The sequence below is a fragment of the Poecile atricapillus genome, chromosome 1, assembly GCF_030490865.1.
Source record: "Poecile atricapillus isolate bPoeAtr1 chromosome 1, bPoeAtr1.hap1, whole genome shotgun sequence".
NCBI lineage: Eukaryota > Metazoa > Chordata > Aves > Passeriformes > Paridae > Poecile > Poecile atricapillus.
In genome coordinates, this window is record NC_081249.1 from 175,071,727 (window position 1) to 175,094,343 (window position 22,617).

The 22,617-nt window shown below is 40.7% G+C and overlaps 1 protein-coding gene across 1 annotated transcript in view; it reads left to right on the forward strand.

Annotated features, from left to right (window-relative positions):
• The window catches only part of KCNH5 (potassium voltage-gated channel subfamily H member 5), a 148,429-nt gene that overhangs the window by 45,598 nt on the left and 80,214 nt on the right, over positions 1–22,617 (forward strand). Inside the window, exon 7 of the mRNA XM_058833832.1 lies at positions 12,064–12,493. Coding sequence (XP_058689815.1) covers positions 12,064–12,493 — 430 coding nt within the window. The remainder of the gene's footprint in view (positions 1–12,063; positions 12,494–22,617) is intronic.

Here is a 22,617-nt window from a genome sequence, read left to right on the forward strand (position 1 = left end):
GGAATCCTCTCTTGATGGAGAGGATTATGACACACAAATTGAGAACTGGGGGGGATTAAGATGATTTGAGGCAGAATTAGAGGTGTAGGTTTCCAAGCCTGGAGTTTCAGAGCCAGGCTGCTGGAGTCTGCTCAGGGGGATTGGGATGTGTGAGAGGGAGAGGAAAGGGAACATAATAGAGACACTTTGCAGAGCACAGAGTGATCTAAGTTGATGTGATGGATGAGGAATTAAGTGGCTAAGTGGTATTGATAGGGTAGGAAAACAAGGTAAGATAGGCTGGAGAAAAATGAACTGATGGAGAGGAAAGTGGAATCCTTAGTGGGATATTTAATTTTGGAAACTTGCTAGGATGGAAGTCCCAGGAAATCAGAAAAATGCATGACATCTTTTCTAATTGGGCAGCATATCCTGCACTGAAATATCTTCTGGCTTAGCCAAAACCATAGAGAAAACCTTTCCTATACAGAAGTGTGATGGGGGGCAGCATAGTAGATACTGGGGAATCCAGGCAGTTTTCAAGGATCAAACAAGAACAGAATGTGTGTGCTCAGAGTCTCTGAAACTTGGTTAATTTTTTTTTTTTTTTTAGTGTAAGAATTCTCTGAAACTTCAGATTTAGTCTAAAAGTGTCTTCTTGTCTCTTCTTTAACATTATGCAAAAAAGAAAAGACACAAAATTTTGGATTAATGGGCAATTTGGTGTTTGGACCCAAAGATTTTGGTCCCATGAAGTTCCTGTAGGTATTAGGATGTGTAGTGTGTAGTGACTGAAAATTGGATTTTTGTCATGGAGTTACAAGTTGCTTTGCAGTGCTTCTGATTTTCTTTTTCCTGAGTAATGAGCTGTATGTAACAACTCTTCCACTGCTGTATGCACCAGTTTATAAAATTTATAAAATCGTGACTCCCTGCTTTTGAAGCTGGAGAATTATGTAAGCTCAAGCCTTAGCCTTTATATGTGTTCTGCCTATTTGAGAGATAAATATCTGACCTCTCTCGCTCTGGGCTACCAAAAAGTTGTTTGTAACCATTTCTTCCATACAAGTCACAATTATCAGACTCATAATGTGATGAAATTGTCAGCAAATTTTCAGGTGCCCAAGGATGCTGATCAGGTGTGGTCAAACCATGTTAAAATCTCCCTTTGGGACCAAATACATCAATTTACATCCCAGGACACCAGAATGTTGGGCAGGTGTTTGGCTCTTGTCTTCACATGTATTTGAGCTTCTGCAAATAAGTGTTTTGAGTAAATATTCCCCAAACTAGATGGATGGACAAGCTATTGGCCAAATGGAAAATGCTTCCACAAATTAGGGTTAAATTCAGCTAAAAAAGCCTCTTACTACTTTGAAAATATGTTTTTTTCCCCTGGGAATTTTAACTGAGATTCATGAATTTCTGAGTTTGTCATGAAATAAAACCTAGGAGCTGGATCTCCTCTCTGCCAGCAACATGGTGCTGAAATGCCATGTCACGTAGTGCGAAGGAAGGGACACGAAGTCAGGGTGGTATCCAGATGGTTTTCAGATGAGTTTATAAAAGATCATCCTTTCTGCAGAAATTAATTTTCACAAGCTGATGGCTGGAAGTGAAAGCAGAGAAATTTAAATGACCTAAACCAAAGTTCTGTGCCTGTTGTTTAATAATGTAAGACTACGTGACTCAGTGGCCTTTAAAATTTAGTGATCTGTGCAGGGCATATTAAAGCATGGACTCCTTGTAATTGTAATTTTCTTTTAATTACTATTATCGATCTATTTCAGCACTGTCAGAAACTTCTTTGTATCGCTGCAATTAATAGGAACTAAAATTGCAGTGTCTGTAAATTGAAAGCAAATGGAAGCTGATTAAGCTGCTGTAGCCGTGTTCACACCTGCAGTGCTTTACAGCAAACATTCCCTTTGTGGGAGGTATTTGAAGGAGGGTTTTTGGGCACCAATCAGGCTGAGTGAAGGTGAAGATAAATTGGTGTGTTTCAAGAGTGTGACTTTGGCTCTGAAGTACAGTCTATGGCCAGCTACCTTTTTTAAATCTAGGTGGCCAACATGGAGAAAATAATTCCCAGAACTAAATCCTGGCTGCAACCAAGTGTTAAACTATGATGCAAATTCCTAGCAAGTCACAACAGAAGCACTAACCATGGGACCTGGCATTTCCTCCCTTGTTATGCACTCAGAAGACAATTAAATATGAAGAATGTTGTCATTCTGTTGTAGTATGTGAAAACCCACAACAGAATAATACAGTGGCATGGGTATGGTATTAAGTTATAAATGTATCCTCTGTAGGCATACATTTTGTAGGTTTTCAACCATTTTCACCTCTTTCACTTACTCAGCTCTATCACCCCATTGCACTGACTTGCAGAACTGCACCTCGTCTCTCTGGCTTTTATTCTAAGGTTTTATTAAAGTTCTGCCACTGTTTAATTAATCAGATTTAAATTTTTTTTTCTCTTAATTAACTAATCAGCTACTTTAATGCTATACAAGGTCTGGGATATATCTGCAGGTTTCCCTGTGGAGACACCTGAATGTCTCCATGATGGGAGGGGCAACTTCTGACAGGAAGGAGCAGAGCCAGAGCCAGTGCAGGGGGTGGTGGGTGATCTGATAGCCTCATACACCTCTCTGATGTGGATAATGGCATACTGAACTGTAATTATACATCCCAGTTCTCTTTTTTTTTTTTGCCTTTTCTTTCCTTTTTTTTTAAATTTTTTTTTTTCTTTTTAATGTGATGTATATATTACTGGGAAGCAGATGTTGGGTACAAGCCATTTAAAGCAAATCTTCAGTCAGAGTCGTATAAGCTGACAGAGTCCAGCAGAGGAAATTGTTTGTGGAGCACCTTCAAGGGAAGCTTGGAGTCCTGTGTGATCCCTTTTGCTCACAAAGGAAGGGAAGGCTTACAAAGGAGATGAGGACATGAAATAATCTGATCAGATGCTCACTGAAGTGATGCTGATGGGAGTAGCACAAATTCCCATTTTGTCCTCTACCCACCTTCCCTATATGAGTGAAAATTACCATATTTTGTGATACTGTCTTTTTTCCCCTATTTTTGATCACACTGATGCACTAAGAAATAAATAGTGCAAGATGCCACATCTCCCTTAACTTGCATTTAGAAGAAATATTTTGAAATCACCCTTCTCTTTATTACCTCAGTTATTTACTGTTTGAAATGTGCTGCACTGTATAGTTGTGCCATAAACAGTTCACTGGGAGTTTATTTATAATGTTACAGCTTATTGACATTTGTGTTAGAGGCAAAAAAAAAAAAAAAAAAAGAGACTTTTTCCATCACCCTGGTAAAAAAAACCAGAAGATAAATCCCAAGCAATAAATTTAAGGGTACATTCCAAAAATGCATGAGGAAACCTACTTGCTCATATTTTGCTGTAAGGACTCAGATTTTTGCTCACTGAAGTCACTACTCCCATTGCTTCCAGTGGTGCAGGGTCAAGTATCAATTGGGCTCTGCTTGTATCTGGACCTGGGATCTAAACAGCTGGTGCAGAAGAAGCAAAACCTTTCACTCATGTGTGTATCTACATAATTGAATACAACTCTAAATTCTGCTCTTAAAGTGGTGATAAATCAGAAATGTTGCTGTTTTATTTTTGTCATTCTCTCATTTTGATTTGTAACTATGCAACTTCAGTGTATTAATTGTTTACCGGGAAATAAAGATTTCTGATACATGCTGGAAGATTTATTTTAACATTGACTCCAGCAAAGCAGCATTAAGGAGCTAACCAGGGATTTTAGAGCTAAGCTCTATTTAAGTAGCTAAGCTTGAAAATTTCTTTTGGGAATGATTTCCTGGTTGCATTTCAAACACCCTTTACCTCCTCCTGCATAGAATAGGACTTTTTTGGTTGTGTGGCTGCAGGCTCAGCTGCTCATGTAGGCAGGGCTCACCATTTCAGTCATTCCCAAAATCTGTAGGCACTTTGTTTTCTCTTACATTGTGTGTCATCATGTAACAACTGTTTGGTGGAGATTGTCCAAGGTTTACAAAAATCCTGCCTCTTTCACTGCTTCAGTACTAAACTACACAGAATCAGCTACGTGATTTATTTGGGTGATTGTTTTTGGTTTTGAGGTTTTTTTTGTTATTACTTCTGGTGAGAGAAAGGTATTGAAAATTTTTCCCACACATCTTTAAATAAAGTATTTGGACTGTATCTCAAAATGTGCTAAGCATGGGATTCACCTGATCAAACATGAAACCAGGCATTGTGCACAAGGAGGTACAGGCACATTTGGGGCGTGGCTCCTCCAGAGCAGGTCTGAGGAGTCATTCTGCCCTAAAACTTCTATTTCTCACCCTTGAATTTAGTGACATCAGTGTTACTAGCTCAGATGCAAACTCCTCTGTGCTCTAGTTTAGGCTGGGGTGAAATATTTCCCCCTTTGAGACTGTATTTGCCTCACTTTGATTTTTCAAGGGATAAAAGCAAAAGCAGAAAAAAACCCCATGTAAAAGCCACGGGGTCCTTTTGAGTCTCTGAGTCACCAGGTTTGGTGAGCAGGTTCATCTTATCACCCCTCCTATAAACTTCAAACTTATAAACTTTTTGACCTAAAAAGGTCAAAATCCACCTTTCCTCACGATGTCTTAATAAATCTCTCTTAATTTGCAGTCTGTGCATTCCTCCCTGTGCCAACCTCCTTGGTTAAATCTTTCTTTTCCCTCCCTCATGTTTATCTCCTCGATGTGCTTGGAAAGAAAAGTCATCTCTCCCCTGCATAAACACACCAATTTTCCTTCCCTTAGTTTAAGCAAACTGATCTTGTCTAGACACCTCATTTATGAAATTTTGTGAACATTTTTGTGGCTGACCCAAGTGCCTTCCTCTGCAGGAAGTGAAGTTCAAATACATCTCTTTAGGGCAGAGCTTTACAGATTACTCCAGGTGGAGAATTCATCTTCACTTTGCAACTGGGGTTTGGCTTTTCCTGTTGATGGTGGCAATACTCAGCTGATGTGTCCTGGAGCTGGATTAACCTCTTCTGTGAGTGCAGCTCACTGCTTGCTCTGACTCATGTGGGAAGGGTATGTGGGATTAACCCCTATATCCAAATATTTCTCTTTCTCAGTAATCTTCAGTTAAAGATTCTCGTAGTTGTAGACATTTTTGTTAATTTGTGTGTAATGGATGCCTTGGGACTCTGTATTGTCAAGCTTTATCCCGTTTTCCTTTATTCCCACATGGTTATTCTCTGTACCTGACAGTGTGTTCCAAAGGTGCCATTAGCAGATTCTGTGACCATATACTATTTCTGTTTTTGTCACTAAGAAACCAGCAAAATCACTGGGAGTCACCACTTGTCACCCCTGGTAGACTCCCTTTTTATGATTTCCATTTTTCCACCTGTCCACAAGTTCTTCAGTCACCCTGGTGTCCCAGTTTTCCCTGTTTTCCCTGTGTTTGATAATAGTTTCCCCACTTAAGTTACTGAAATACTGCATTTCTTTTGTTCAGAAAATGGGCTGTATTATCAGAGAAAGCTATCAGGAAACCTTGGATAGATCCCAGCTAACCTAAGCTTAGCTAACCTACTGCTCCACTGATTGCATTTTGATTTATCTCAAAGTTTCTAATTATGCTTTCCCTTATCATTTGTTCAGGTAATGTATCTGTTTATTTCCTTCTTGATGTATTAGGTTTTCTGGGAAATATCAACATCATTTTTGGAAACTAATGCTCAGGATTAATTTAATTTTTAGCCCAAGCCTGGATTATTTTTACTTCATTGCAGCTTGATCACTTCAGTTGTTTTTGTTTTTTGTTTGTTTTGTTTTGTTCTTTTTTTTTTCAGTTTTGAATTTGAAGGATCTTTGGGTATTTTAGTATTCTTCACAAGGAAAAGTTCAACCTGGCATTTGGCAATTCTTCCTTTGTCTCTACTTTCTAAGTTGTAGTTTTCTGTTGATCAATTTTTTATTTCTTGTATATTGTCTGTTCTCTGTTTCTGTTTTCCTCCTGTGGGTGATTATTTTACTCATTTATAACTGATGCCCAGCTTTACAAGTTTTTCCTCTTCTTTGAGTTACAACCCTTTGTACCTGTTGATGTAAGGACTGACTCTTCTACCTCTCATAGTCCACCTGTCTTCATTTATTACTGTCTTTAGTTCAATATATATAATTTACCAGCTCTTGCCCTTTTGAGAGCAAGAACCCCAGTCCAGTTTACTTTGTGATTGCTCACTTTTTTATGAACTCATTCAATTCCTTCCTTCAAGCCAATGGGGACTTCTGCAAAACCCTGCAAGAGCCGAGGGTAGTGTAGCAGCACATTATGTGAAGTAATTGCCTGTTGAATGAAGAAATAAGATGCTGTTGCATCTGCAGAGCATCTCAGCCTCCTGTTATTAGCAGCCTTTATTCCCCAAGCTCATCTGGAGCAGGCTGAGCCTCACATTGGGAGGCAGTGTCTGTTTCTCTGATGCCACAACACAGCTCAGGTTGCTGTGCACATCCAGCTCTCCGGGTTTCTAAGGACGGGTTTGATTTCTCCTCACGGAAGCTGTGCAAGTGATAACCCTCAGCTCCTGTGTGCTCAGGGAGGGGAGGGAGGTGATTCATCCCCTCCCTGGATGTTGGAGATGGATGGGGTGAGCTGCTCCCCTGACATGCCCCATCCTCATCTGCAGGGAGGAAGGATGGGCTGTCCACACGGGCAGGGTGGTTGGCTGTTGTAATGCAGTTAGGAAAAATGGTATGACCAAAAAATGTACCCCCGAAAATGTAGACTTGTAAGTTCTTTCCCTTATCCTGTTCTCCCCAGTTCCCCTTATTGGTTGTGTAAATTCCCCCACACCCCTTTCCCCTGTCCTGAAAAAGGAGTGCTTATCGATACCTCTTCCTCTTTCCCTTCTGCAACGTCATCCCGAAAGATCCCAAGAAATAAAGCTGTGACTGCCATCTCAACAAAGGGAAAGAGCCTCGTTTTTAGGGTCTCCTCTGGCAAGATAACCTACCTCCCCTGCCTCCCTGGCCTCTGCAGGGTGGACAGTGGTAGCAGAGGGGCGGAGGACCTAGTTATAATAGCAGTTGGCCATCATCTTGTGGTGGGAATGCTTTCTGTGGGATCCAGGAGGGTGCCTGGAGCCACACAAACCCATTTTGCTCTTGCACAGAGGTGAGCCCTGGCTGCAAACTCCTCTGAGGATCTGATCACTTTTATGGCAGTTTTGCTGTAATTGCTTGTGTCCAGCATAAAGATACCAGCTTAAATTTAGTTTAATATCTGTGTATGGTGCAATCGCCCTTTGACTGCAGTGACAGCATGCCCTACCAACATTTCATAGCTCTGGTTCTTGGCCACTCCATAAATTCTTCACAACCACCGTGTGCTGAACATTAAAAATGAGTGAAAAGCTTTTCTTTTTTTCCTCTGACCTTTCCCAAAACAGTGTTTTCCATTTAATGATGCAGTACCGATCCCCATTTTCAAAGCTTGGAATATTTCAGTTTTAGAACACATTTAAAATGCGTATTTTGTTTCTTTGTGTTGTTGCTGTTGCGTGTGTACCCACAGCTAACAACAAATACATAAAAAATCATGGAGTGAAATCTAATTGAAAAAGTGCCTAGAGTTAAAAACAGATTGTTCCCGAGTAGAAAGAAAAAGTTATGCATGATTTACCATTTCAGCATACTGGGATTTAATTTCGAGGTTTAAGCAGAATTTTGTATATTTCAATGGTTGAAACTAATGGCTGTTTTTGTTTTTATTTTACTTTTTAAAAAAGCATTTATGCAATAATTTCCAACTTCAGAAAAGATTAATTAGGTTAGCAAGTAACCAGCTATTCTTTTTCAGATTTTACAAACATGCAGATCTGCTATTCTGCTGCTCCTTTAGTGTAGAACAGACTCCACTCTTTCTTCCTGGTTTAGGAGGTTTTAGGTAGAGTCATTGTGGACTCAGATGATTTCCTGCCCGTGTTAACCTTAATTTTCCTTTGGTGTGACGATGTTCCCTTCATCCTCTCGCATGTTTGGCTCTTGACCCCTGTATAACACAACTTTATCAGCTTCATCCTTACTATTGCCTGGCTTATCAGGGATTCATGAAGTGCAGGAGAACTTTGCTCCCTGTTGTTGCTGGAGGTGCAGAGATCTGTTCCCACTGCATGCCTGGCAATTTCTGGAAACGTCTGTCTCCAGTTCTGTGGCTGGAAAAGTTCAGCTGGATGCAGACACACAGCTTAGACACTTCCTTTGTCCTGGAAGATGGCAGTTTGACAGTGTGGTAACATTTAGGGTCTGAAATGGCAAGAGTCAGGTAGTTTAAAAGGAAGGATTGGTCCCTCTGCATGTCAGACTGAGTGCTGTCGTCAGTTGTGCCTCTGCTATCAAATTTAATTTCCCTTCTTAGTGTATCAAGAGAATTTGAGAACACAGACTTTGCAAGGTGCTTGTGTCAAGCAACTTGGGCTTTGTTTAATCATGAATGTCTAATTTAATCCCAAAGTTAAACATCCATCCCCCAAAAATATATTTCTAGATAAATTTGACAGCATATACAGCCTTTTTGTATGGCTTCAGCTGTCTCCTGAATTGAAATGGTGGTACAAAAATGGCTGGTTCAGAGCTACTGCTCTTGTTTTCTCCTGATCCAATGGCCTTAGAAGTCCCTGGGAAGGACTCCTGTGACTCACATTTGTCATAGTTAAACTGATGATGTGTGTCAGATGGAAATTTGGTTCCAAACTTGACACCCAAAATGCAGCTTTGGTGTAGGTGGCTTTTCAGTGTAAAGATTTCTGCAGTTGAGATGATTGATGATGAGCAAGCTGAGTGTCCTCATCTGATTAGGACGTGGTAAAATACATCAGCCAAAACCCCAAGGGGCTGGATTAGATGGTTGATAACATAAGGAGATATTCTCAGTTAGAGAACACAGCCCAGCAGCTGTTACAGACAGTTGGCCCAGTTGAAATGGCAATGGAGTCACAAATGCTCCTCCCAGAAGGTTGGATCTCCAGTATCCAACATGTGCTTAATTTACACAATGCCAGTGCCAAACTGGATTACATGCCCCATTCACAATTTCTAATCACCTCTCTGTTCCTTGAGTGCTGAAGTTACTTCTGTCAGAGCAGATGCTCATTCTGGAGTAGGAGGGTTTCCAAAGTATTCATTACAGAGCATAAATACAGTTAAAAGAAAAATGAAATTAAAGGCAGCCTGCAGTCAATTGAGTTTAGAAAACTGGATTTCTTAATTGCCCAAACGTAATTCAAGGCAGTTAGTCCTTCACATAACTTCTATCGAAGACATTGTTGCTGAATCCGAGGCAGAGCTTTGCATTTTAACAGTTGTGCATTAATTGTTGGCAATTTTATAAGTATGAAGGTACCAGCTTGACCCAACCACTACTTAGTGCATATGTGATTGATACATATACATATATATATAAAATATATGTGTGCTATACTCTATATGTGATATATCACATATTCATTTAGCATTTGTTTAGTTGCTGTTTCCTATATAGTGCTTTATGGAAGAGGCTTTTGAAGCTTCAAGTATTGTCTTTCTATTTTGGAAGATTAGAGGTGAAATGTGAGTGTTCAATATATCTCTTGATTTTTTGGCCTTAAGGGGTCAAACTGAGCTGGCTTTAAGATTTACAGTGAAACCTATTTAAATTAATTACTCCTCGGAAATAGTACATTTCAATGTCAGCTAAAATGAAATATTTCTCTTTGTTTTATATATAGGAGATGTGGTTGTTACCTGTGCTTAGGAAAAAAAAAATAACAACACAAACTTTCTCCCAGACTTTGAAATAAATGCTGTATTTTTGTATTATTTGTATGACTGCTGAATTGTCCATGTAAATTAGAGAAGATGGAGTGTGGGTGGGGGACAGAGGACACACTGTAAACTCTTCTGTTCAAGGGTTGTTTGTGCAGTAAAAAGTGCAGTGTAAACTGTGCCACTGGGACAAATTGAAACTACTGGGTGTAAAAAATGGACCCCCAAGTTTGAATTCCAGGTCTCTAACTGCTTCCCTAGCCTTAATCCTGGAAATGAATGGTGACTCTTTAATTAAAACAGAAATGATGCATCTCTGCTTGATGCAACAGCATTTGGTCTTACAAGGAAAACACCTGCTGTTTTCTCCCTCTTTAGAAAGTTGTAAACTTTCAAAATCAAGGTTCACTCACTGAAACATGCTGCAGAATAACTATTAAACTACTCTGAAGTTCTCTCTTTTATTTTATATTTTTTTTTAGTGTAGATATTGTTTCTGTGTTTCATTCAGTTGTTCACTGGCCACAGTCCATTGTGTCAGGAATATTGGAAGGGACTTCCAGTTTATTGGAAAAGTTGGCTGCTCAGAGTGTCTCCCAGTCATATATCCTAAAGCAAATAAGTAGATATACATTTAGATGGAAATAAGGATGATAAACTACATTGCTGTCTTGTGTAAATGCAAAATGCAGAAATCAAAATGGGAAAATTCCACTTCCCTCTGTGGTATTAGTCATCATGAGAGCTTGAATGCAAATACAGAGCTTCAATTTATTAAGGATTTGGGGATCTGAAACACATTCCAACAGGATTTGGAAAGCATACAAGAAGTGTGCCAAACAGATTACATCTAGCAATATCAGATGTATGTTACCCTTCAAATGTTGGGAAAAGGGAAAGAAGGTGCAAAAGAAGAAGAAACAGAGGTGCAAAAGAGATAAATGTTTTTCTGATATGGAAAACTCCAGAAACTCCAGTCTTTTACTGTTTGATAATATAATTAGCCAGTGTTTTGACTAGACTGATTTGATAATGATGCATAGAAAAGGGCAATTTAATCTTGGCACAGTAACTAGGAATGTTTGCCTCATTGCTTTCTATGTCTTAATTTCTACTTTAAATTAAATGTCTTCAGCTTCTGAATGTTTTATATTAGAAACTTTCCTTTACAAACCTTCTATTTTGAGCCACTAATTAATTTAATGCACAAGTTAGTTATATCATGGGATTGCAGTAGATCAAAAGCATATTTTTTTTTCTCTTTTTGCATCTCTAAACTCCCAAAGCATTTGTGCATTGAGAAGGACATACACATTTCTTATCCCCTCTCAGATGTTTCTATTAACTTTCCAATGGTCCTTGTGCTCTTATTCCCTAAATATTTGTATTTCCATTTATTTGTATGTTGTCTATCTTGTGTGACAGGAAAAAAATCCCCAATACTGTACCAACACTTACTTTAGGAAAATATCTGCAATGTCTCTTGATTGGAAAGGAAATTAACCCTGTATGCAAAGGCACATCCCTTGTGGTCTGTATTTCCCTTGCTCAGGAAGGTGATGTGGAAGTTGTTTAATTCCATGTTCAGTCAGTGAGACTTCTTGTAAATTACAAAATATCCAGAGTTATGTTTGAAGGATAGTAAGAGGTGGAGAGTGTTGTACTAGAGGAAGTTACTCAGCTCCTGTTTGGTGGATGAGAGTAGCAATAGGCAGATTACTCTGAGTTTCCCACTGCAATTACATTCTGATGTTTCTCTCGAGCATCTCTTAATGTTGAGGGTTGTTGAAGTAGGTGTGCCCCCGTTTTGGCCAGAATAACAATCCTCTGCTTGGATTTAATAGAATGCTCTTCTCTGGGAAACTTCAGGAGGACTCCACAGGGTTGGTGTATTCCATCTGTGACTCCTCTTCCACCTCCTTTTATCTTCTTGAGGTCAAAGCAGAGTCTCCAATTTACTTCAGACTGGTGAAGCACTGAACCACTCATTTTTGTAATAAACTTACTGTTTCCGCTTTGGATTCTACAGAACCCTTCTGTTGCTTTGAAAGACTGAGTTTGAAGAAAATAATTTATCCACCTAGTGAGTGCCAAACTCAATTTAGCCTGATGAGGACAAAAGCACTGGAGGGGGAGGAGGGTTTGATCTTCTGTTATCTGAGGCCTGAAAAATTACACTGGAAGATTTTAAGCAGATGCAGGAATTGCTGTACAGCCTTCTGTGCTAACCAGCAGGATATTTCAGATCAAATAATGATTTTTCTTCTTTTCCAGGGAATCAGTAGCCTCTTCAGCTCCTTAAAAGTGGTGCGCCTTCTACGGCTGGGCCGGGTGGCCAGGAAGCTGGACCATTACCTGGAATACGGTGCTGCTGTGCTGGTGCTGTTGGTGTGTGTGTTTGGGCTGGTGGCCCACTGGCTGGCCTGCATCTGGTACAGCATTGGGGACTACGAGGTCATAGATGAGCTGACCAACACCATCAAGACAGACAGCTGGCTCTACCAGCTGGCCCTGAGCATCGGGACCCCATATCGCTACAACACCACGGGCTCGGGGCAGTGGGAAGGAGGGCCCAGCAAAGACTCCTTGTACATATCCTCTCTCTACTTTACCATGACAAGCCTTACAACCATAGGATTTGGGAACATAGCACCGACCACTGATGGGGAGAAGATCTTTTCGGTGGCCATGATGATGGTTGGCTGTAAGTAAAATCCGATTTTCTCGTGTTTAAGGGAAGTTCTGTGGCCAGTGCCATGCTTGTAAAGTGAACTTGCTTTAAGCTTTCTTGACATCCTAAAAAAAAAAGCAACCCTGCAGTACCTGTAAATAATCATGAAATGAACTTGGAATTCTTGAAAACAGGTATTGAAATTATGTAGTTGTTGTATCTTTACATTGCTTGCAAGGCTAAGTGGTCTGGGTACGTAAGTTTGCCCAATGGCAAGTTTATACTTGGGCCTCATCTTTAAAGATGCCTTTTATCATGTTTGTAAGGTCTTTGCTGGAATTTGGTTAAAAGTTACAAGGTGTTTTTGAATTCAGGTTGTCTGGGTTTTGCTTAAAAACTTACACAAGCCTGGAATATTTGTTTGATGTGGTTTTATCCAATTCTTGAAACATTTAGCGATTCCCTAAATTGATTGTTTACTTTATGGCACTGCTTTGAGATATAAATCCTGATTTTATCTTCTGAATGTGCTGGTCTTTGTCACCAGCAAGGCTAGAAGTGAAGGAAATGATGACACAATATATTGCACCTTTTTTTCTGCTTCCTGCTGTTTCACAGCTCTGCTGAAATAGTCCAAAGTCAGGAGTGGTAAGGCACAACTCTCATTTCATGTGCTGCCAAAGTTACATCTCTGAGGGGCTCTACAGATAACCAGAAATCTTCAAAATATAGTCGAGACAACTTAAAAAGTTAATACCATTTGGGAGAATTATTTTTCTGTTAAATCAATAACTCTTGGTATTTCTCTGGCGCTTTCTATTTTCTGAGCACCATGCAAACACTAAGCAATTATGTAACTAGAGAGCAAACAAAGCCTTTTGATAATAAAATCTACATAATCTCTCTGATAATTATCTCAGCTAACACTTCGAGCTCATCTCTGAGAAATACTGAACTATAAAAAGGAAGTTTTCTTGCCACAGTCTTTCTAGGTCTTTAGAAGATTAAAGACATTTGTTTGGAGATTTTAAAATGATTTTTAAAGAAAGAGCTTGCAATTTTAGGACTCTTGCAGCATGTTGCAATGAAATTTCTGTGGAACATCATCTTTACATGATGGGTTGATGTGCTGCAAAACATTTTCAGGTCCATAAAATGCAAATCTCCAAGCCAGAGAATTATTGAGCTACTGCAGATAGGTCATCAAAAGCCCATAGGAGCTGATATGCTATTTGTTGGCACTGATATGTGTTATTTACAGAACCTGGGGATTTGGAAAATAAAGAGGATATAGAACATTTTTTACACATTTTAATATTTGCTTCCCTTGTTTTGTTTTGGTGTTTTGGGGTTTTTTTTTGTTTGTTTTTTTTGTTGTTGTTTTTTTTTTGTTTGTTTGTTTTTTGTTTTGTTTGTTTGTTTTTTGGTGGGGACTTCTGTTGTCCTGTTGAGGGAGATTTGACAGACAAAACTAAGTGGTAAATGACTTAGGGTGTGATGAGACCCATAAAAACATAATGAATGCTACCATTACTATTTATGATTATAACAACAACAACAACAAAATACATGCGTGGCCTCAGCAGGTGAAAAGAAAAGGGAGATTATAACCTGCTTTGTGTCTGTTCTAGGTGGGTTGTTTCCATGCCTTTTCTTCTCTGAAACTCTTATTAAAGATGGGGAATACAAGTAGCAGGATCAAAGTTGACACAGACAACAGCCTGTGTATGTGGCACTGGCAAATAATTTCCATAAGTGCTACCTACAAAATTACTAAATGTTCACATCAAATTTATAAGTGGCATCTGTGAGCTTAGCAGTTGGGAAACTGTGTAGGATTATAGGCTTTTAGACAAAGTTAAAAGTAGAATCTAAATTTAAGAAGTGTGGCAAAAGAACGACTGAGTTGCTTATTGCATCAAAATAATAACACCAAAATAAATCTGCTTTCTCTTGCAAGTGGGGTGAAGAGCACTGTGGCAGGCAGGAAGGCTACAGACAGGAAAAAATACTGTTTGGTTTATTTACAAGTAAAATTTACAAGTAAAAATGCTCAATTGTCATGAAATAGCGAATCTTTTACGACCACCAGTGCATAATCAAAGATTTCTAATCCATTCACATCAATGATGAGTGGTCCTGACTGAAATCCAAACCTTGACTGATCTTTTCCCACTGGTTAGAAAATAAACCAGCTTTGGAGCAGGCACTGGTCATGGGCTCTGTATTTGCAATATTTGTGCAGAGAGATCAAACCTGCAGGATTTTAAAGACAGAGATTTTCAGCAGAGCCGGCTGCTGAAAGCCTGGCACTCTGAGCTCCAAAATGAAACAGGAAGGTACAACAAATAGTTGATGGAAAATGCAATTTCCCAGGCATTCAGTGTCCACTGAGCTCAGGAGAAGGATTTGGCCTCATGAAAAGGTGTAACTGAGTTATTTTCAAACCAAGATGTTTTAGTTTCTCTTTTGAAACAGTGTTTTGAGATAAACATTCAGTAAAATTCAATTACAGTTCAGTCAATAAATATGTCTAGTCCACAAGCACACTCCTGTTATAGGCAGAGAGAGGCTGTGAAATACCTTTGGTAGTTCTCCTGAAGAAGTTTGCTAATACCAATAGCTGATATTGGCAGTGGGTTCTTTTTTCTGACAGACTATGCCAAATAAATGTTTTAAACTTAGCACTGGAATCAGAGATAGTAATTCATCACAATCCCAGCTGCCTACTCATGCAAACTGCAGATAGGAAAGGAAATCTTCCCTGCCTTGTCAGCGAGCTGTGGCTTGTTCTGAAAGCCCCAAGTTTCCTATTCATGCTGGCAAAGTTATCAGGACCTGGGAGGAGTATTTGGAGAGATTTGCAAATCCTTCTGGTGGGCAGGATTGCAGGATGGTGTTCTTGTTAAAAATAGGCAGATTCAGATTCTGTAGGTGCTGACAAAGCATTGCTCGGTGCGGGGCAGGGGCGGGAGAAGTCCTGATGGATGGGGAGCTTTTCAGCTGGATTGGCAGCTTGTCACTTGCTTGTTCACTGAGAACAGATCGAGTGGGATATTTAAGCTGAAATACATCACCTGTCTTGCAGGAAAGAGAGCTTTGAATAACTTAACCTCATCTTGTGGAGCTTGCTTCAGATTTCTTTTTTGCCTCACTTGTTTTATCTTGGTGTCCAGTGCTGTTCAGCAATATTGTTTTCTGTTGCTTCTTGACACTTGAAAAGCTAAAAATAGCAAACAAAGCATCCTATGACAAGGCAGCAAGGTTTTTACAAGGGTTATTGTTTAAATACCTATTGTGTGCCTACTGCCTAGAGTTGCTGAATATGCATTGAAAATCTGATTTTTGTAGCGCCTTTTGTGTTGATCTAGGTCATTTCATCCCCTCTCTGTGCAGAGCAGAACAAATAGGTAGGTCTGTCAGATCCTTTGAACGCACCAGGGGTCGTTTATCATTCAGGAAGGACCTTTATTGTAAAACTCCCATTATCTTCTGTCAGCTCAGAGCCTCCAAACAAAATCTCAGCCTGTGCTGCTGCGTGTTGCTCTACTTCTGTCCACAGCTGTACTTCTGTCTGCAGCACAGCCGGAATTGCAGGTGCAAAACTGCCTGGGTTTGTGTCTTTCACCAAAAAAAAAAAAAAAAAAAAAAAAAAAAATCAAGAAAGAGAACAGGAAGAAACTTCACTATCAATATTTTGCAACTCAGCACAGAGAGGCCTTTAGCAAGCAGAAAATAAAAGGGTAAAAGCATTTTGGGGAAGGTGGCAGTGTGGTTGGGTGAAACAGCTTGAAAAATTCAGGAGAGGTGGGGTTTTTTGAAGGAGCAAGTGTGAATGTTTAAACAACAAGAGTACAGCCATATGCTTTCCTCCTTCCTGTATTTCCACTGTGAGAGCAGCAGCCAGCTTCCCAAAGCCCTTGTTTAGGCAGGGATGGAGTTAATTTTCTTCCCAGTAGCTGGTACAGTGCCGTGTGTTGGATTTAGAATGAGAATAATGTTGATAAAACACTGAGGTTTTTGCAGCGCTCGTGTGAAGTCAAGGACTTTTCAGCTCCTGGTTCCAGCGAGGAGCCTGGGGGACACAGGGAGCCATGAGGGGACACAGCTGGGACAGCTGACCCAAACTGGCCAAAGGGACATTGCACACCATATGGCATCATGCTGAACAATAAAACTGGGGGGGCTGGAGGGTGACTGGGCAGCAGGTAGTGAGCAAAAGCATTGTGCATCACTCGTTTTTTGTATTCTTTTATCATTATTATATTTTTTTTCACTTCTCTTTTCTGTCCTGTGAAGCTGTGCCTATCTGAAACCATGAGTTTTGCCTTTTTTTGGTGATTATTTCCCCTGTTCCAGTAGGGGAGAGGTGGCTGGGGGAGTTTTAGCTGCCTGCCAGGTTAAAGCACAACACCCAGCCTGGTGCTCAGAGGATCTCTGACACATTTCATGCTTCTGGTGTAGCCTGGAGTAATGTGTTTGTATGAGTGAAATGGCTCTGTATGGCACAGAGCAGATTGCAGCATTAGTCTGGCCCCGTAAATACAGGAGTTTATTTGCCCATCTGAGTGGACCTGGCCTGTACATCCAGGCTTTGGGGAAACCCAGTGTATTCCACCGGTCACTGAAATACTCCGATGATCTGTGCAGCAAGGGAAGATCAGAACAAGATACTGAAGGCAGGAGTGTCAATGAACATTTAATAATTCACTGTTTCTCAGGCTGTGGAAAAGCCAGAAGAACCTCTTAGTTATCCATTGGTCCCCAGAACTGCTGAGCAAAGGGTGCTTTGTTGTTCTTCCTTTAGGGAAATACTTTTATCTATGTACATAATTACTTTGGCTTCTATTTATTCCAGTTTTATGGGGAGATGGTTGTGGGTGAGATGATATTTTTCAGTGACTGGTTTTAAATTATAAAACAGGCCTGGCAATTCACCCTGGTTTTGCATATGAGCAGAAGAATTTGTTGTAGTGATCGTACAGGATACCTTCTCTGGAAAATGGGAGTAATTTCTAGACTGCTCTTTCCAAGAGTTTCTAGTTTAATTGCTCAAAGTGCTACCTTCTTGTTTTCCTCTTAAATACCCTGGTTCATGATTTTCAGCTTTGAAAAGGAGACAGATGTAATTGCTGTCACTTTGACCCCGAGTTATTATTGTTCAGGGGAGAGATGATGAAAGAGAGTGTGGGTGGGTTCCTCTTGATATCCCAGAATCACAGAATGATTTGGGTTGGAAGGGACCTGAAAGATCATCCAGTACCAACCCCCCTGCCATGGGCTGGGACATACTTCACCAGCTGTCTGCTTGCCACATAAATATAGATATCACTGATATCTTAGTTACCTATGCTAAACACATAGACATTCTGCTCTCTGTCTAATTTTATTAGAGAGAATAGGACCTGTTCTTTCCTTTTTAAAACCAGTGAGATGCTCTCATCTGAGCCACCTTTGGCCCTAAACTCTCCTGTATTTGGCAAACAATGCTGAAAAGCTGCTGATTGCTCGTGGCACCCCCCTTGCTGCTGCTCAGCTCTTTCTGAGTTGTGACGTGGGGTGCCAGGGGCTGTCAGTCACGTCTCCATTGATCTGTCAAGCCTAATTCATTATTTAAGTGGGTTCTTTCATTGTTCGGGCAGCATTCGTCAGTTCCCTGCCAATGTATGGTAGTTAGCCACTTAAACGCCGTTTGGATGAATCATGGAAGTTTATATAGCAAATTTGTTAAGCAGTGGCTAAGCCCACGCGCTGACACAACAGTGTATCATTGTGGGAAAGCGCTTGTCTGGCAGGCGCCCAGACAAGCAATCCCAAGAGCCCATAGGATTTAATTTTTGATCCTGAGGAAAGTGTATGTGTGTGAGATAGCACCTTCCAGCAAAAATCACTGCCAGCAATGTCGATTAAATCGTATTTTTCCCAGCAACAGATACTAATATGAGAAGGTTTTGCATCTGTAGGAATTCACAGGCTTGAGTGTTTAGCCGTGGTTGAAGCCCAGCTCTGCCCCTAAGGGTGGGCAAGAACTGACAAGAGTCAGTTCTGTGGAAGGGCAGTTTCTGTTCCTGCAGAGCTCTGGGATGTGGGAGAGACGTGGCTCTGCATCAAGGAGCTGCAGAAGGGTTTGCTTGATCTCTTCAGCAGCAGAGGACTGGTGCCAGTTTTTGTGCTGCTCTTAAAGTTTCTTAAAATGGGGGCCAGTGAGGGGAATGTCTCTTCCAACAACAATACAGCCCTGCTAGCAAGCTCTTAATTGTTTCTTAGAATCACAAAATGATAAAATGATTTGAGTTGGAAGGGACCTTAAAGATCATCTGGTTGCAAACTCCTGGCATGGGCAGGGACACCTTCTACCAGGCTGCTCAGGGTCCCATCCCTGGCCTTGAACACTTCCAGGAATGGGATATCCACAATTTCACTGTGCAACCTGTTCTGCTACAAACACATGTAATCATCAAGGAATGAGAAAGGTGATAAATTCTTCAACATCCAAATCAGGAGAGAGTAAAACTGTTCATTCACACTTACCCATTACAGCAAAAAGAAGAAAGTGGCACAGAAAGTTACGAGAAGTTGCCTTGCAAGTGAAAATTTCCCCTCTTGAGTGCCATTGAAAAGGCATTTTGACACTTCTGGATTGCTGAACCACAGCCCAAGTGCTATTAGCTCTACAAATAAAGATATCAGGATCTTTCTCTGCTATCTTTTAGTTGTTACTAATCTTACTTATGTCTCACAGCTGGGTCAGGTGAAGTATTTTAAGCCAGGTTATTGATGTCAGTGCAACAGTCGAATTTGTCAATCTCAATATTCTCTGAGCTGCTGCATGGAAAAGCCTTAAGAGAATAACCACATCTCAGTGGCCTACAGTAAAAAACCCCCAAATTATTCTTAGGGAGTAAAAGATATAGCATCATTCCCTTTTTAATGGAACTTTAGTGTAAGAGTGAGATCATAAAATCATCGTTTAAATTGGAAAAGTCTTGTAACATCATTGAGCCAAACCATAACCCCACCACTGCCAAGCCCACTGCTAAACCATGTCCTCAAGTACCATATCTGCACAACTTTTGAATATCCCTGGGGATGGTGACTCCACCACTGCCCTGGGCAGCCTGTTCTGGTGCTTGACACTGTTTGTACGAAGAAATTGTTCCTAATATCCAATCTAAACCTCCCCTGGTGCAACTTCAGACCATTTCCTCTTGTCCTGTCGCTTGCTACCTGGGAGAGGATACTACCACCTCCCAGCCTTCTTTTCTCCAGGGTAAACACACCCAGGTCCCTCAGCTCCTCCTCATCAGATTTGTGCTCCAGACCCTTCCCCAGCTCCTCTTCCCCTCTCAGGACATGCTCCAGCACCTGCTTGTATCCAGCAGATTGTGGCCATATGTGCTTTGTTTTGCTGTAATTCTGTCTGAGCAGGAGATTTTTAGAGATTCAGGTTCTAGTTTATAGCAAAAACATGTGTCTTTATATAAAGAGCTTTAAAACTATAAAACAGCCTCCTTGGGAAGCTTTATGGGATTCCTTTTTTTGTCAAGGTTATAGCTAGCATGTGTTTATATAAGGTTTACTTTTATTGTCATTGGCTTGATGTGTTTAAAGGAAATTATGGTATCAAGAGAGATAGGACAGTGAGTGGGAGAGGTAACAATGAAGAAGGAAATGTTATTTCATGCTGTTGAGCTATATTATTTAAAACAACTGAAAATTGTTATTGAATAAATGATACGTAAATGCTGAAAATGAACCTTTATGCTCACACACAGAGTGCAGGCAATCAGCTGAGATGGTCCCAAAGGGATTATCAGGTAGTCCTGGATTACTCACAACAACTCTATCTCTCAGGAAGCAGAAAGTTTTAATTAGCTCAGCTAGATCAGCAAATATATCTGACTGGCTAAGAATACAACACAGCTCAGTTTTATAGCATATTGTGCTAGAGGGATAAACAAATCTGACATAAAAGATAACCCCCAAGGTATCACACTGCTTGGATGGAAGGGGCTCAGGAGATCCTCTGTGTTTGCCTGTTCTGAAGTTTCAGAGAGCCAAGTGAGTGATCTGAGTCTGTGTCTGCACAGAGATCCTTGGTTAATTTTGTGTATCCAGGAGATAATACCTCTGTGTCTTTGGCATTTAAAAGGGAGAGTTACCCAAGTAAGTCAGGCCAGGAAACAGGTAAGTCCTGCCTGATGTCACTGGAGATGTGCTCCTCACTGGGCCCTGCTTTCAGTGGGAAAACCAGGTATTTTCTGTGAAATCTCATTAATATTGGCCCAGTTTTGCTTGCAGATAACTGCTGTGTTTTATCAGCTGGAGTGGAAGTTAGGATGGACAGTTCAGCAAGGAGACAAGCTGTTTTAACAAGTGTCCTGTTGTAGAAAATTTGAATCATACCACTGAATCAGGCCTCAAAATACTATTTTCATGTCCAGCAAGAGATTTCCATGCTTAAATTTTGTTAGGTTGACTTTCAGAACTGAAAACCCCTGTGACATTGTTGCACATCCAGAGACACTGACAGAGATGGGAGTTTTGTGTTGTTTTTGTAAAATCTATAAAAAGCCCCAGTCTCTGTGAGGTTTCATGATCACAGTACAGCCCGTGGTGCTGTCACACATTTGGTGGTACTTGGGAATATCAGGTAATTGGATGAAAGGTGACAGCAGTTCTCGGTTTCTCGTTGCTTCCTTTCTGTGGGTCTGAAGTAGTACAATGTCATGTTCCTCCTGAACGTTCTGAGAGCACTGAGGACTCAGCCTGCCTGTCTCTCATCCTCGTTCATCTTTCCTGTGGCTTTTTCTGCAAGAACTTTGGGAGAAAAATGTTCCTCTGGTGGAAGCATGCTCTGTGTGGGCATATGACTGAGGGTTCTTCCTTAAAGAGCTTCACCCCTTTCCCTTCCATGCTGGAGGAAGGACAAGAGAGCATCCAAATTGGCATCTCTTCCCTGGGTACCTGCTGTGCATCCCCCGGAGTGCTGAGTCAAATCCAGTTGCGTTTCAGTAGGAATATTTTGGTCATGAATGATTAAGACTAGTTTTCTTCCACTGGCCGGCAGCCAGTGTGGATTTGTCAAGATGAGTTCATGGCAAATTAATCTGATTTCTCTCTTTGACAAGATAACTGCCTAGAGAATAAAAGGAATTGAGTAGATACAATATATCTGAACTTTTTAGAAGTCTTCTGACAGTTTTTTTTACTCAGTGGCCTCACAGCGAATGAGTGAAAGATGATGTCAACACAGCCATAACAAAGTTGGCGATAACTGATTGAACAATCTCTCAAAATAAAATCAAGGGCTTCGCTGTCAAACTTGGAGGGAATTGCCAGGGAGATTTTTGCCCTGTGTGTGATTCTGTTCAACACTTTCATTAGCAGAGATGAGTGACAGAACAGAGAGAGCACATTGGGAGAGTTATGGGAAGGGTTGCAAGCAGTTTAGATGACAGCATCAGAATCCATAATGATCCCAATAAATTGGAAAGGCGTTCCCAAGTCAGCAAGGTGAATGTCAAGAGAGGGAAATGCAGTGCAGCACGTGCAAAGAGGCCAAATCAAATGCATAAGCACAGTCTATGGAATAACTGTGTCTGCTGCTGCCAGGCTGGAGAGGATTTTGGAGGATATTGGAGTAGGAAAGAGATAGGTGACTGCAGACTGAATGTAACAATGAGGTGAAACCTGTAAATTTTGCTCCAGAAAGTATCAGCAGCAGTTCTACAAACAGGCTGAAAAGGTATTTATTCTGCTGGGACTAGGACTGGCTAGTCACTTTTTACCTTTCATTTTAGATGCAGTACTTCAAGGAAGCTCTAGACCAGCTGGTGGGAGAGGAGGTCATAAAAATGTGTTAGAAGGCAGGATCTCAAGGGAACAGTTGGAAGAACTGACTTTGGTTTAAGCTGACAGAAGCTTAAGGGGAACACGAAGATTGACTTCTACCATGGAAAGAGCTTGAAAGGGGAAAAAAATATTGATCTTCTGTGTTTCCTGGAGGGCAGACAGGTCACTTAGGAGGGAACAACAGACTCATGTTGGAAACAGGGATTTCCAACACCAGTCCACCAAAATTTTTCCCCAAAATTTTGCAGATCATGGGCATAGCCAGCACCAGATTTGGTAGACTCCAGTTCATTAATAAGCAT